General features: G+C 33.0%; 1 protein-coding gene across 6 annotated transcripts in view; it reads right to left on the minus strand.

Annotated features, from left to right (window-relative positions):
• The window catches only part of LOC108755110 (histone deacetylase 4), a 42,224-nt gene that overhangs the window by 576 nt on the left and 26,582 nt on the right, over positions 1 to 15,066 (minus strand). For 3 of the 6 annotated variants that reach the window (XM_018497925.1, XM_018497924.1, XM_018497928.1), the window contains 14 exons: positions 14,623 to 14,789; positions 11,110 to 11,214; positions 10,828 to 10,950; positions 10,125 to 10,216; positions 9,753 to 9,868; positions 7,815 to 7,949; positions 6,275 to 6,372; positions 6,060 to 6,197; positions 5,110 to 5,431; positions 4,435 to 4,878; positions 3,878 to 4,141; positions 2,623 to 2,969; positions 1,902 to 2,456; positions 1,254 to 1,393 (listed from right to left, as the gene is read on the minus strand). In XM_018497925.1, the coding sequence (XP_018353427.1) occupies positions 1,254 to 1,393; positions 1,902 to 2,456; positions 2,623 to 2,969; positions 3,878 to 4,141; positions 4,435 to 4,878; positions 5,110 to 5,431; positions 6,060 to 6,197; positions 6,275 to 6,372; positions 7,815 to 7,949; positions 9,753 to 9,868; positions 10,125 to 10,216; positions 10,828 to 10,950; positions 11,110 to 11,214; positions 14,623 to 14,789 (3,046 nt within the window). The remainder of the gene's footprint in view (positions 1 to 1,253; positions 1,394 to 1,901; positions 2,457 to 2,622; positions 2,970 to 3,877; positions 4,142 to 4,434; positions 4,879 to 5,109; positions 5,432 to 6,059; positions 6,198 to 6,274; positions 6,373 to 7,814; positions 7,950 to 9,752; positions 9,869 to 10,124; positions 10,217 to 10,827; positions 10,951 to 11,109; positions 11,215 to 14,622; positions 14,790 to 15,066) is intronic. The other 3 variants (XM_018497927.1, XM_018497926.1, XM_018497929.1) reach the window with 3 other exon arrangements.

The following is a 15,066-nucleotide window of genomic DNA, read 5'->3' on the forward strand; positions in this document are numbered from 1 at the left end:
CAAAAGTTACATGGTTTGAAGGGGGGCATAGTTTTCTTCAAAATGCACCATTCAAGAGATGTTTTAGTGCGTCAATTAAAATGATACACTCTTATATATATGTATATGTATATAAACATATATAAAATACAGAGATATATTCTATATACATATAAGAGGAAAGTCCCTTATTATGAAACATTGAGTTTATTTTGTGTAATTGTTGAAAATCTATGGACAGAGTTTAAAAAATTGAATAGAATAGCTTTTTAAAAGAAATTTAATAAGCTTTAAGATATTGAAATGTAAAATCTAATTTATAAATTTTTTTTAAATTGAAAAAATGTAAAAAAAGAGTTGTTGCAAACTCAAAAAACTATACTGTTAATATAAAATATTTCGAGATATCGCTAATAAAGTGTAAATTACATCAGTATTGCAATTAGAAAATTTCATTTAATATTTCTAAAATATAAATAAAACGGAAAAGCTTATTTGTTATAATCACAAATCCTTATACTCAATATTTCCAACACAGCTAATGTACGCTCAAAATGAGCATGCGACGTATTTCATATAAATCTTCTGTTAATTTTAACATAGTATTTTCTCTTATATTTTTATTATTATACAATAATATCATCATGTTGAAGGTGTTCTGTTTCATATATGATAGGCATGTGTCATTTTATTCTTGTTGTCGAATATTAAAGAAGGCTAAAATGATACATCATACGCATCACGTATGAAACGGTACTCTTATTGTTAGAGCATTCTAAATATTTAGATATTACGAGTTCCACGCTTTATGATTTCACGAAATCTAATCTCTACAAATAATCTCTACTACATTAAGCAATTTGACATACTCATGTTATACTATTAATCTTATTCTTCTAATGCATACAGACTTTATTGCCAAATATTTATTTATTAACAAAACAAGATTTAAAGTCTCACTTCAATAAAAACTGACAACATCCAATTTCATAAATTTCTTTTCGCAACTACACGTACGATCCAATAATAAATTTTCCACTGAATAGATTTCACCCCAAGAGCAATATAATTCATAGTGGAATCAACAGATAATATCTATTAGTTTAGTAGAAGCTCCGCTATTTTATATTAAAAGTCTGTTTCATAATAGGGAACTTTCTTCTATGTACATATTATTAGTATATATATGTATGTGATATTTAATTATATATCAATATTTAATTAATCTAATCTAGATAAGATAAAAATAAATGATAAAAGAATTTAATACTAACGTGAGGTTTGTAGGCTGCTGCATTGATAGAGAGGCCATTGCAGACACGGTTTCTGTTTCGTCGTGTTCCTTCTGGCTCGCCTCTATAGCACTCATTGCGACTGTATGAGCAGCGAGCTTTACGCAAGGCCAGTGTGACATCTAAGAAAAAATATGATAATATATTAAACTCTGAGTTGGCAAATAAAGTAACGCGTAACTTATGTCACGTCGTTACATTTTTTTGAGTAATGATAATGATTTGATTAATCACTTTTATCATTATTTTATTTTTAGCATATAATACAATTTCTAACAAAAAATTGATTGACTACTGCGTTGCTTTTTGCCACAATCAAGAATTTTCATGTTCTGTTATGTAAAATCGTTACACAATTTACGACAAATTTATTGATAAAATCAATCATTTTTTAGACTTAACGATGCTTTGATAACAAAAATTAAATAAACTGTTGTACATAGGAGATCTATCTCAAAAATATCCGATCTCTGCGTATATTTTTGTCTTTGGGCATCCTATTATGATAATGGGTACCTTCCAATTGTTAAATCACTAAACACTTTCATGCACACGGCGACATAAGTTGCGTTCCAATTGCCGTAATCATCGACAACATCACAACATTGTATTGTGCAATATTCGACTCACCTGGATAGCGATGGTTTTCTGCAGCGTATCAATGGCGTTTTGGCAAGGAATTCTCGTGAGTTCTTCGTCTCGGAGAGGACTAAGTTCGTCACCAAGCAGCGCTCGAACGCACTCTTGTGCCGAATCGCAGATTGCCGCTAAATCATAGCCTCCTTCTAAGGCAAGGACGACCTTGCCATCAGCCACATTAAGTAAGTGTTGTGTCATTCTGCCGAAGCATGCCGGGCTGACTTTGTAGCCACCCAATGGCGCCGGATGACCAATAGCAGCATCGAAGCCGGCTGAGACGATCACGATGTCTGGATCGAATTCCTTAGCAATTGGCATGACAATCGTACGAAATGCCGCGAGATACTCCGCGTCACTCATGGGCGGATTCAGGCCACCTGACCATGCCACGTTTACGTTGTAACCGAGACCTTTGCCAGCACCGCATTCAGTAGGCCCACCGGTTCCAGGGAAGAAATTACCATCATCGTGTCTATGTATCGACAGGTACAGCACTCGTGGATCATCATAAAACATCTGTTGAGTACCGTTTCCATGATGAACGTCCTAAAGATATACAATGCATGATATAATATTTTGTCATATAACATGTCCGAATATATTTAGAATCGTAGTCTAATTTTAACTACAATTTTAATTTGTTGTATTGTATTGCTTATTGTCACAGTATAAAAACATTATCATCATGTTGCGTAATAATAACATTTCTCACCCAATCTAAGATTAAAATTTTTCTAACGTCGAGTTTCTGCTGAAGTAGCCTCGCTGCAATTGCCACCGAGTTGAAGAAGCAAAAACCCATGGCTTGATTGGTCTCTGCGTGATGTCCAGGCGGTCTTACCACAGCAAAGCCGTTCTTAATATCACCCACTGCTGTCTTGAATGCAAGGTCAACAACGCATCCCACTGCCATTCGGGCAGCAGGTGCAGTATTAAGCTCGTTCCACGTTGTGTCAGAATCAACTCCAACTCCACCGCAGGGAAGTCGGACGAAACTTTTGATAGGCAGTTGCGATAGTTTGGACATATCCAGTTTCTGTCGATTCAACGGATTCGTTCCTGCGCACATCACAAATTAATATCACGTTGATATAATTGTTCTACAGTTTAAGATTTAAGATTTAAAAATTTTTTTACAGTACAGTATATTTTTCTTTATTTTTAATAACTTAATAATAATAATTTGTAATTTAATTACAGTAGTGTAATTAAATATACACATTTACTTATATCATATATTATAAATCATATTTGTATACATTCAGTAATATAATTAATTAATATAGGATAACAAAAAAGCTTGCATTTGTGAGTTTATGAAATCATTATAAGGTAATGAATTTATATTATTTGTCATCATTTTTACAACAAAATAATAAATAATGTTAGTTTATTACTTGGATAGTAACGTATATAAAAAACAAATTCTAGAATATTAGTTATATCTTGCTAAATACTAAAAAGACTGTATCAAAAGATTTTCATCAGTTGAACTGAAGACCACTCTCTATTGGCTATTTGGAAGAATTTATGGAAAAATGCGCGACTATCGTTTCTGAAGCACCTTAAAGTTTGTATCGAAGTTAAAGCTTTCGATGTTATTTTTTGTATTTAATAAAATATAATCAACAGTCTAAAATTTCTTTTATAAATATACGTTACTATGATTTGATAAACAAAATTTTGTGGCCAAACTTTTTGTCATCTCGTATACCTAGTATAAATATTTATTTCGGTAACAAAAATGAATATCTAAGAATAAAATTCTAAAAATAAAAAACAATAAATTTGAGAATAAGAAAAATAATAAAATTTTAATTGTAAATTTCACGAAAGTTTTAAAGCTTCTTCAAATTTTTAAATTGAATTACTTTCAGAGTAGTAATTCTTAACTGCTAGTTTCATTCTATTGTCCGTTAAAAATATTTGTTTATAAAGCTAAAATAGCTTGAAAGAGTAAAACTCACCAAATAAAAGTGCATGAGCTTCGCTATGACATGTTTGAATCTCTTCGAGTGTGGCCTTGCGCGAGCGTATTCGATCGCAACGTTGCAACAAGCCCGTTTCCGATAATCTAGCCCATACGCTCTGCAATCGGCCACCATGTTCAGGATGACCTCTGACCGTTTCGCCACAGACACATGCATGTTTCAACATCAATGGGTCATAAGCTAATCCCGTAGTGGGTCGATGCGAAGAACCTCGTGCAAAAATATCGCTGCTCTGAGGACCTTCGGGGATAAATTATTTCATGAGCTAAAAATATTATTTCTATGACAATTACATTTTAAATTAATTTACATCGATCCTTTCTATCTTTTTATATTTTTCTTTTTATATTTCTTATAGGCAGAGAAAGAGATAGGGCAAAAAAGATGTTTAAATATTATATGAATTCAATATGATATTAAAAGCAAATCCAATAATCCATTCAAGTAATTATATTTTATCAAAAGCATCAAAGATTACTAAACATCAAATCTTTAGCGCGTCATATTATTTATGATAAAAAAACATGTTTTACCTAGGTGTACTAGAGGACTCGACAATGCTCTAGAGAGTGGTCTAGCTGATTGAGAAGTTCTGCTTAAACCTCCAGCGTAGATGGTCGATTCATTCGTTTGCAATGTATGCCTCATCATAAGATCTCTCTGTTGTTGAAGGAATTGTTGACGGCCCCTCGTCTGCTTCGAAATCTCGCTCTCCTCCGAATGATCTTTCTTACCCGTGAGATCTATTACTTCGGATTCTTCGGACTCTGGTGCTTCTTCCAGCTGATTGGTTTGACCGCGCGAACCCACTCGCGTCAGGACAGTCTGACGGATCTGTTGTTTCAGGTAATTGTGCGCTTGTTGCTGATCGTGAAACTGTTTCTCTGCGAGATATTCCTCGTAATGCGTAGGCGGTGCTATTATGCCGCTCTGTAGCATTGGATGACCTAACGGTAAGGGCGCGGATTGGGTTCTACCTATATTTGAAGAAAAAGAAACAGTCGTATAAACGCTTAAATCTACGTTATTGATGAGGAGTTATTAAATGCGTGCTATGTTTCGTACAGAAATGGTCTCTCGAGAAACTTTGAATTATTAATTCGGGTAAGCCTGCCTTCCAGAATCACTTTTCTCAGCGGAGACCATTGTCCATTAGAACAGGACACGCACACGGTAAGAGCTTCTCCAAAGACAAAGAGGGAACATACTACCTAAAGGCCGGTGATGACCAGCCTTTTGCAGTCTTGCTTGCGCTACTTGTGTATCCGTGATCGGTGCATGATACACTGCTGCTGCCATTGCTGGATGCTGCCTGTTACCACTCACCGTCGCGGACGGCGATGCCACCTGCTCTTGTAGATTCTGTTGTATCTGTTTGTGGATGTATGCCGGCTCGCCCTCGATAACCGTCAGGGACGGATAGAATGGTAAGGTACCGTGCAGCATCTGACCGGTGAGCGGCATGCCGAGACGCGCCGTGAACGCAGCTCGCACTTCCGCTTCTGAGACCGGTGCTAATTTCGTCCCACTCTGAGAACAAAGAACAGCCCAATACGTCAACTAAACACTTGAAAAGATTTTTTTATATAATCTTATCATTATCTTATATCTTTGTTGAAATTAATAATTTCATCCGAGTTTAATTCATTATGTTTAAATTAGTTTGTATAGAGTTTTTAGAATTAATTAATTGCCATCTAGAGTTATTTAAGGAATCGCAAATAGAAGAATGTGATGTTTCATCTAACAATAGTCCGACCTTCCCCTTTTTCCGGCGATTATAGCGAGCAGGCTTCATTGCAGGCTGATAATTGTTAGATTTTAGATCAAAATATAAAGTAACGATAAAAGTAACTGTAAAATTCCTTATCGTTATACCAATACAATTTAACTATATTACTGTTACAGTTGTAAAAAAAAAAGGTAACACCGTTTCTAGTTATTAGTTAACTTTTAAGTAACAATAACATGTTACTTTTGAAAATCAATATAGTTACTTTAAAAAAATAATTTTCTATTCCCTGTATCTAACATACATTTTATTATATAATTAAACATATATTTAAAAGAAAACTATAAAATTTAAATTGTCATGTTTGTATAACTAAAAAAGCGCGAGTCGTAATTAGAGATAATTTCTGATAAAAAATATACTTACTGATGAGCTCGACGGTACATGGGGTCTACCTAACGAGATGTTAGGCATGGACGGTGAACTGAAAAGCGAAAGATCAGAAAAGCTGCCTTGTTGACTGCTGCTAGTGAGACGTCCTCCATATGCTGAATTTTCACCTTCCTGTAATAAATCAGAAACATCTCGTAATAAATTTTTATAACACTGAAAGATGATAATATGATATTGTTGAAGCTTACTTCCTGTATCGCTGTATTGCTTTCAGCAGTAGGACTGGCTTGAGAATTATTGACAGTCGGAGGAGAATTAGGCCCAGACTCAGGATTGCTGCCAGAATCTAAAAAATATAAAAAATATACAAGTAGTACGCCGATAATAATGAGAAAGATAGGGAGGAATAGTGTCCCCTCGTTACGCAATAAAAATATATATATATGAAATAAATAAATGATCATGCGCACGAAAATTGCATGCGAAATTGCATTTTTAACGCGCGAATAAAGAGGAAAGACGTATGACTTAATAATCCTCCGAAAATAAACCAACTCTCCATAACGTCGCGTGTAACATATATATATATATATATACATACATACACACATATATATACACACACATATATTAAATTTTGACTGTGACGATCCACAAGAAATTTTACGACGACTCAAATTATCATAATCTGTTCAAAATATGTCTGAAAGTGACTTTTTAAACCTGTCGATCCGTTATTTGGAGAGCGATTAAAATATTCCTGGACAGCGTTAATTTACATATGTTAATTGGAGAGTATTTTCGCTCATGCTGTTACAGGAGAGTAACAAACGTCAAAAGAACTCAACAGTCAATTAATTGAACACTCGGGGTGCGGTGAGAGACAGAAAGAGAAAGAAAGAAAAAACAGAAATGTATATATGTAACATTGGCGAATGTCATGTAGAGAAAAAGAGAAATTCTTGTTCTAGAATACTTTGTAAAGTATAGGCTATTGTCTGAGGGTTTTTAAAAGAAACTAATTCTTTAGCGCAATTTTATTGATTCATATGATCATTCGACATGTAAATAAGTTTTTTAAAGAATGCTGTTAAATTAAGTGATATTTTGGAGATATTAACAAAAAGTATCATTTTCCATTATTTTTAATATGTCTCGAAAACAACGAAAAAAACTTCAAAAGAACTATTTTATAGGAAATTAAATTACCTATCAATTAGATACATAGAAAATTTTTTCAATTTCTTATTTTTTTCTTCCATTTTTTTCTTTTATTTATGATTTATGGTATCGAAAAGAAAAAAAACTTTTAATGTTAAATATATTTGCTTTAATTGATAATTGCAATAAAAGAAAGTTTCAATAACATAAAATTAAAATAAATCCAAAATTATATATTGCAAAACCGACTGAAAATGTCCAACTTGCGTTAACGATATCTCGATTACCATTGATTAAAAATTCTTGTTTAAGTTCACTTTTTTTTTTCGTTGCAATGTCTACTTTTTTTTCTCTAATAACGATAAAAGCATTTGGATTAATAGAAAAATGAAATCTCACTCTAAGAAAGTGAAAAAATACAACTACCCTTGGAAAAAAAGGGAAAACATTTCATCTTTTTCAAGGGTGATTGTATTTTCATTCTCCTGGAGTGAGATTTCACCGCAAGAAATTTAGAATGCAGGCAATAGCCTAATAACTCTCTTGAATAAAGGTCGCGCGTACATTGTGTGTGTGTGTGTGTGTGTGTGTGTGTTTTATGTGTGAAAGAGAGAGAAAGGAACGTACTTGCTAATAATGATTTCCGCTTGAGATGCGACGCCAGGCGGTCCTTCCGGCGTATCATCAGAGGTGAGTTTTTCGACGCAGCCATGTTCCTTTCCACGCGTTGTTTTAGTCGCATTTTCAAGTTCGGCTCCGAAGCTGGCCAATTTTTCAGCCGGTTGTTAGTTGGTCATTGTCATATCGAAGAAAGGGGCGGGGAAGGAAAAGAGAGACGGATGGAAGACAAGAAACGCGATGCGAGATGATCCCATATCACGTTCGCATTCACGTTCGCTCGCTCGTATTATCGGTTTACCGGCATGCACGTCGCGGAAAAAAATCGCGAGATATGAGATTCTACAGAGATTTCCTTGATATTCGCGCCTGTATAAAGGGCGAATAATTAATTCGCCGATTTGTAAGATAACCGAACCCTATATGATCTAGTATCTAATATGGCCTACTCGCTGTTTGTGATTAATTACACGATGAATTCAACAGACAGCACTAATATTACATTTGTCTGTTTTTGTCGTATAATACATTTTTCAAATTGTTTGATTAGCTATAAGATAAAGAGATCCAAAAACTTATCTATCTTATAATATAGCCAATTAATATGTTTGAAAAATTCATCGTACGATATGTAATATTAGTCGAAATCGTCCTGTCGGTTTGACATTGCATCAATTTATTATTCATTTTATTAATTTTGTTATTTTCAGTAAAGCAAAATGCAGAACGTTATAACTATGATACTGTCGTATATGATAATGTCGTAGATAAGTATATAATTGCCTTTTATATCTAAAGAAAAAATCCCAGACTACAGAAATATCTCAAAATCAAAGCATTTTTTGAGAAAAATGTTTTATACAAAAATTATAGTTTAAAACACGTTTACCTAGCTGCCCCCCTCCTCTCCCCTCACTTAACCAAATCTTAGGCCTGTATTCAGAACGCGCTTACAACGATGTTAGCGCGCTATAGTTTACGTTACACACTATACAGTTTTGGAAATAAAAGCGTGTTCTGAATACGAGCCTTAATGAATAAATTATATAATAATGCGCTATTTATGCGCTCTCAAAATAAAAAAAAAAAAATTTTGCGCTCATTTCATCCTAAAAAAAAGTTTTTGTTAGAGGGCTGAGTAGGTTGTCAGTCAACCCCTCTACGTGTTAATAACAACCAATTTGGAAAATTAAATACATAGGATTTATGTACTTTCATATTCACATAGTTTCAATTTTTGCGCTGCATCCCTTAAGGCACTTCCCTCTTGAAGCAAAGCCATATTATAGCTAGCATATTATATGCCAACTAAGTAGATATGTTTAAAACGATCTATTTATTAATCTAATCAATTTAATTTTGGATGGTGTCGTCAAGATCAAGTCAAAGTCACAAAAATAGATGACCTTGACGATGCCACTCAAGGTTAAACTGATCGAATCAATAAATGAAATCATTTTAAATTCTACAACTTTTGTATGAAACATTTTGCTTAAAAATTCTTTGTTTTCGAAATATTTTACCGGTCCGAAAATTCTTCTTCACTCTGTATATTTTCCCATGGACAATTATAAACTTATGTAGACTTTCGCTTTGCGTTGAAAAGTGTTTGCATAGATATAAAAAAGATGTATATTCACAGAAACTGAGAATTTATCTATTACTTAAGTCGGATAATGAAATGCAATTTGTCCGACTTGCTATGTGCATGTCGATATATAATCCGATCGAGCGAATTTTGTTGAGGAAAATCATTGCTTTTCTTTATATTCTCGGATAAAGTAATGATCAAAGAAGCAAACATCGCGTCGACATGTAAGCTCGTTTTCTGAGATTCAACTCGTTTCTCGAACATTGAAACACCATGCTTTAGTAGACATTCTATTGGCACACAAACTGCTTGTACGAAATATGCATAAGTTAATTCAGATATCTCGAGACAATTACCTGTCTTTCTAAGACAGTTTGGCGGGAAATCGTCGCCAAACTTCTCCAGCATCTGTGGCATCTGATATCGATGAGCCGCATTCGTGGTGCTCGATGATTCTGACTGCGGTTGTAACCTAGATAAAAAAAGTTCGAGACATCATTCATAACGTATTATCAAGAGTTAGATAAGGAATAATCAATAAGAGAGCAAAGTATGTTGAAAAGATGCATCGTTCTAATTGAAACTTTATATGTATATTTAAAAAAATCTATTATTATTAAGAAATTGTAAATAAAAAAACAAATAAGTTACAGCAGGAATTATATATATATATATATATATAATATATATACACACACATACATATATATATATGTTGTACATTTTACCAGTTTCTATATCCGGGTGTGCCGGGTACCGGCAGTACTGCTCCGTTCGCTGCGGCAGCTGCTTCCCTTTGCTTTTTATTCATCAGAAAATCCTGTAATCGTAAGAGCCTCGTAAACAGAGAATTATAGGATTCGCATAAAATTTAAAGCGCGTGCTATTTACATACAAATTCGGAAAATCAATATTTTATTTCCGACTGGACAGACGAGAGATCGTAAATGACTAAATGTTCTCTCTCAGCTAATTAAAACTTCTTTTCACAAGGAGGTGGCAAAAATTGTAAAATATCAAATGGTATGAACCATAGTTCATTTGAAAGAAGAGAATTATGTGTATTAACATTGTAAAAAGATTTGGATGGGCTTTTGATTCTGAGAAAATTGCAGTTAAAGTTGGACAACCAATACAGTTATACGATATAAGTATTAGTTACTACATTACAGTAACAATTACCAAAAAAAATAACACCGTTACAAATAACTAGTTACTTTCATTCCCTGAGCTCATTCCATTTGATATTTCAAAATAGAAAAATGTATATAGAACTTCTGAGACTTAAAAATTAATACTGCGAATATGCAAAATTTAAGAGATAAAAGGTATATATAATCCTTGCTAAAAATTTATGATCTAACATTACTCATACCTAAAAATTAAAAAAATGTATCATGTCTAATAACAAAGGAAAAAATTCAAATTTACATGAAGGCGTGTCTTGACTTCTGTGGATGCATTCGCGCTATGATCATGCTTGTCTTTCTTCCTGAGAGCTTCGAGTCTTTCCTTCTCTCGCCTTTGTTCCTCCTGCTTCTTTTGTTCCCAGAGCTGCGACAGAAATAAATTATTTCTTATAAACTCATCCTTTTTTAACAATCTATTATATCTCTCATGTGCGCTAAGATCATTCTTCTGCATACTCTAAGATGACTAGCAAATCACTATAATAATGTCGAAGTACAAACAAATCTATAAGACTCGATTTACCTTTAGTTGATGCATCTGTTGCTCATGCAGTTCAGCCAATTGTCGTTCCTGGGCATGATACTGTTGCCGGAGAATCTGCTGTTGAAGTTGATGATGCTGCTGTAGCTGGAAGCAAATCCAGATATCTCAAGGATAATGCAACATCTTTAGCTAAAAACTAAAATGTCAAAAAGTATCTGAAGGATATAAAATAATTAATTTGCAAGTAAAACATAACAGACAAGTCACTTGCTAATTATACATTTATTTTTTCAACTGAAATCGTTACAAATCATTCCTATTTGCGATATAATACTTTTCTTCTATATTAGTATATTAATTTATAGTCAGGCACTTATTTTTCCGATTTGCCTACGGTAAAAAATAAAGGAGTTTTGATAAAAAAAGAAAAAAGGAACAAATAGAAATGCAGATTTATGTACAGAGCTTTTCAATATGTTACCGAATAAAAGCTATTGTCGCACGCGTCCAGTGGAAATGCAAAAGTATGCATAGCGGTGCCAGTGCAAAGTTTCATGCCAACATGGTACGTATCCGACACTCTGTTTTAATCCAATTTACCGTGTCTCTAGAATGTTTTTCGTTTGTCATTCGTCGCACGTGGGCGACTTTGAGTCGCCTTTTCTCAGAAGGAAATGCGTAGGTTGCTGACAGAGAATAAAGCGATTTCGTCCAATTGGTTACGTTTGCGAATAAATGCTGTCACGCGATTCCTATGCAAGCATTGCACTTTTAGCAAGCAAGTATAAAAAAATCGAACGCGGTAAAATCGTCCGATTTGAAATCAGAGGAGTTGCTAGTCTTAATTCTATAAAATTAACGGACAAGACGAGATTCTAGAATTTTGTCTCGCTTGTAATCGTTCAGCTTTTCTGATTGAAATTCTCTGAAGTTGAGATTTTTTTGGTTTTAAGGGGGTCAATTATCTCTTTAGATAAATACTTGGTAATATTTGGAAATTTATTTATAAAACTACTAAATAAATTTATATGAATTTTATATAAATTTCACGTCATTATACCTTTCTTAGGTTGATATTCATAGTCGGATTTTATATTTAAGACTGTCTTAAGTACAGTCTTAAGCTGTCATGAACCGATCAGAGAGCCGTATTAGTTTTCTATATATTACATCTAAGACGGTTTTAAAATAAGAACGGATTATGAATATCGCCTTTAGCCTACAAATAAATGCTTGCTTGTAATTAAGAAGAAGAAATACTTCCGAATTTTGTTGAAAGAATTTGTATAAAATTTTGTCTTCGGAATTAAAATTTCGTGTTGCGGAAGTGTTTCGGTAATCAATGTCAAGAATAAAAATAAACAAAGAATTGTGGACTCTCAAGTTTTAACAAAATAATAAAAGATTGGGCTAACGAAAGTATCAAGAATAAGAATTTTCAAATAATATAAAATGTTCAAAAAAGACAAAGAATGTCGAAGGAGAATTGCTGTAAAAGACCTTTCATTTCAACAGATAAGCAACACGACAGAGAAATTAAAGATTTAGTGCTCAGTGATTGACAATTGACAATTTGAAATATGATTGAACGTGTTGGATTATTTGGTTCGCGCCAATTGATTTTGAAAAACAATTTAAGCGTTAGACTAGTCATATCTCGCATTGTTCCAAAAACGTTGGTTTTTTTTATTTGATTTTATGGATAAAAATTCAATGAATATTACTACACAAGCTTCGTTTTAAATCAATAAATGCTATAAAAGAGAATTTGTCATACATTCTAAATGACTATATCCGAAATCGATAAAAAATACTGTGAAGATTAGAAAAAATGTTGGCATGGATAAACGTATTGCAGTGGGAGGGCATTATTTTAAAAGAGAAATAAATTTTGGATGAATCTAAATTTATAGTTTACGTTTTATTAGATCAGTTCCGGTACATTTAACAATAATATTTAGTTAATATTAAATCAATATGCTGTGCTATCTATACAATGTCAATTTTCTTATTTTATATATTGTATATTTGCTCACAAAAAAACAGGGCACTTTAATGTTGCTCTCTTTTTAGCAAGCATATTTATAAAAAGCAAGTATATTTATAAAAAAGCTGTTCGTTTTTATTCCTAGGCAGAATCTAATTACTGCATACAAAGTACTGCAGTTACAATATATCACAAGTATGGGATATTTATTTCCGAGCAAATTATCCACAACATTAAATCTGACCTTCGCAGAAATATCAATGTCTTTGAACTTAATTGCGATGTAACTAAGTGTGCATGATCAATCAAATTCAATCGAAACTCAGCTGTGTAATCTTAACTTCACTATGTATTCCGTGTAAATTTCTGTAATAGTTATTCACACAGTTGTAATTTGTATTTCAATGATAGGTATGAAATACAAAGTACTACGCAGTACGATACCAGCTATGCTACTACCTAATAAACTGTTAAAGGGATGTTGAAACGATGGCCAAATTAGATTGATTGTCAATAATATAGACTTTGTAACTCCAAACTCATTTTCTTATATTATCGTTTTGTCTTATTCAAATGCATACATATCCTCCTATCTATCCTCCTTATCTTATGTATTTGCAACGCCATCTCTTGCAAAATTTGTCACTACTAGACATAATTACTGTTCAGTTTATCATTTTCAGTCTTCGCTAAGCATACGTATATACGTAATTTGCAAATCAATATAAATCTTTTTTTTTTAACTTTCAATCTTAATTCCATTAACTCAGTACTGTTTTACGTAACTCAACGGTAGGGTAATGTCAATTTGTCCATACAAGCTGTAGAACTTTTGTATTAAAAAAACGTTTATATCAGGTGACAGTTATACGACAGTTAAAAAATGTAAGTCATTAACTTTTTTCGATTTTAGAATAAACTCTACTGTCCCACTTCCTAATTTTTTACTTCAATTCTATAAAAGGATTTAATCCTCTGTAAAGAATTTTTTATTCCGTTCAATCTATTCGGAGATTTTTATACGGCTGTAATGTATATCAATCATTTCAGCGTTTTCTTAACTTTGTTTTTCTTTCAAAAGTAATAAATATTACAGTTTATTTTCTGCCATCCTACAATACACGTCAGAAGAATATCCAAAGATTTTGTTTCTCGTCTTAACCGATTTTACTATGAAGAATTTGTCACTTATTTGTTATTCATTTTTTTATGTTAACATAATTTCTTTCAATTATGAAATATTATATTGCAAATTATTTTTTCGTTATATTTAATTAATCATATAATAATGTACATCGTAATGTTACAAAAATGTATTAATTTTTCTACGAATACATTTCATAAAAAGTAAAAAATACACACTTTCGTAAAAAAAATTATTTTCCTTCGACATGCTCAATACTCTTTAATCAATACTTTTAATTGTTAAATTGTTCATTTAACAAACAATTTTCTTATCTTGTTACACAACAGTTCCACAGAAGTTTCAAACTTCGATATTTTACCGAAGAATTCAGTGAGCTCTATATATTACGTGCATCTTACATAAATGTATCGTACGTTACCTCGAGTATCTTCTGCTGCAGTGCGTGGCCATGCATGTTGGTAGTATCGGCAGCTGCAGTGTGATAAGTGCCGGAAGTCAAAATAGCCGTGGCCGCGCTTCCTCCGCCACCGGCGCCCAAATCTCGCGGTCGCGGCATCGGAGAGCCCGGCGTATCTCTGGCCATCTCTATACACATGTAACAATAACGATATATAGGTCCAATAATATGCCTCGGTGAATATAATATGTCTCGCCGTCACTATCCCCGTGTTGGTGCTGAATGACCATTGATGATTTTTACGCTCGAGATTTTCGCGCGCAGATGTCGATTAAACGCATTCACCCGTTATATGTAAACCTTCTCTTATTGTTAGACTTTTATCTTTTATGAATGTGATTAAAGATGGATGTTAGAACTTCAAAGGAGGATAACACTATATATATATATATATATATATATATA

This window comes from Trachymyrmex septentrionalis, unplaced genomic scaffold (assembly GCF_001594115.1).
Source record: "Trachymyrmex septentrionalis isolate Tsep2-gDNA-1 unplaced genomic scaffold, Tsep1.0 scaffold83, whole genome shotgun sequence".
Taxonomy (NCBI): Eukaryota; Metazoa; Arthropoda; class Insecta; order Hymenoptera; family Formicidae; genus Trachymyrmex; species Trachymyrmex septentrionalis.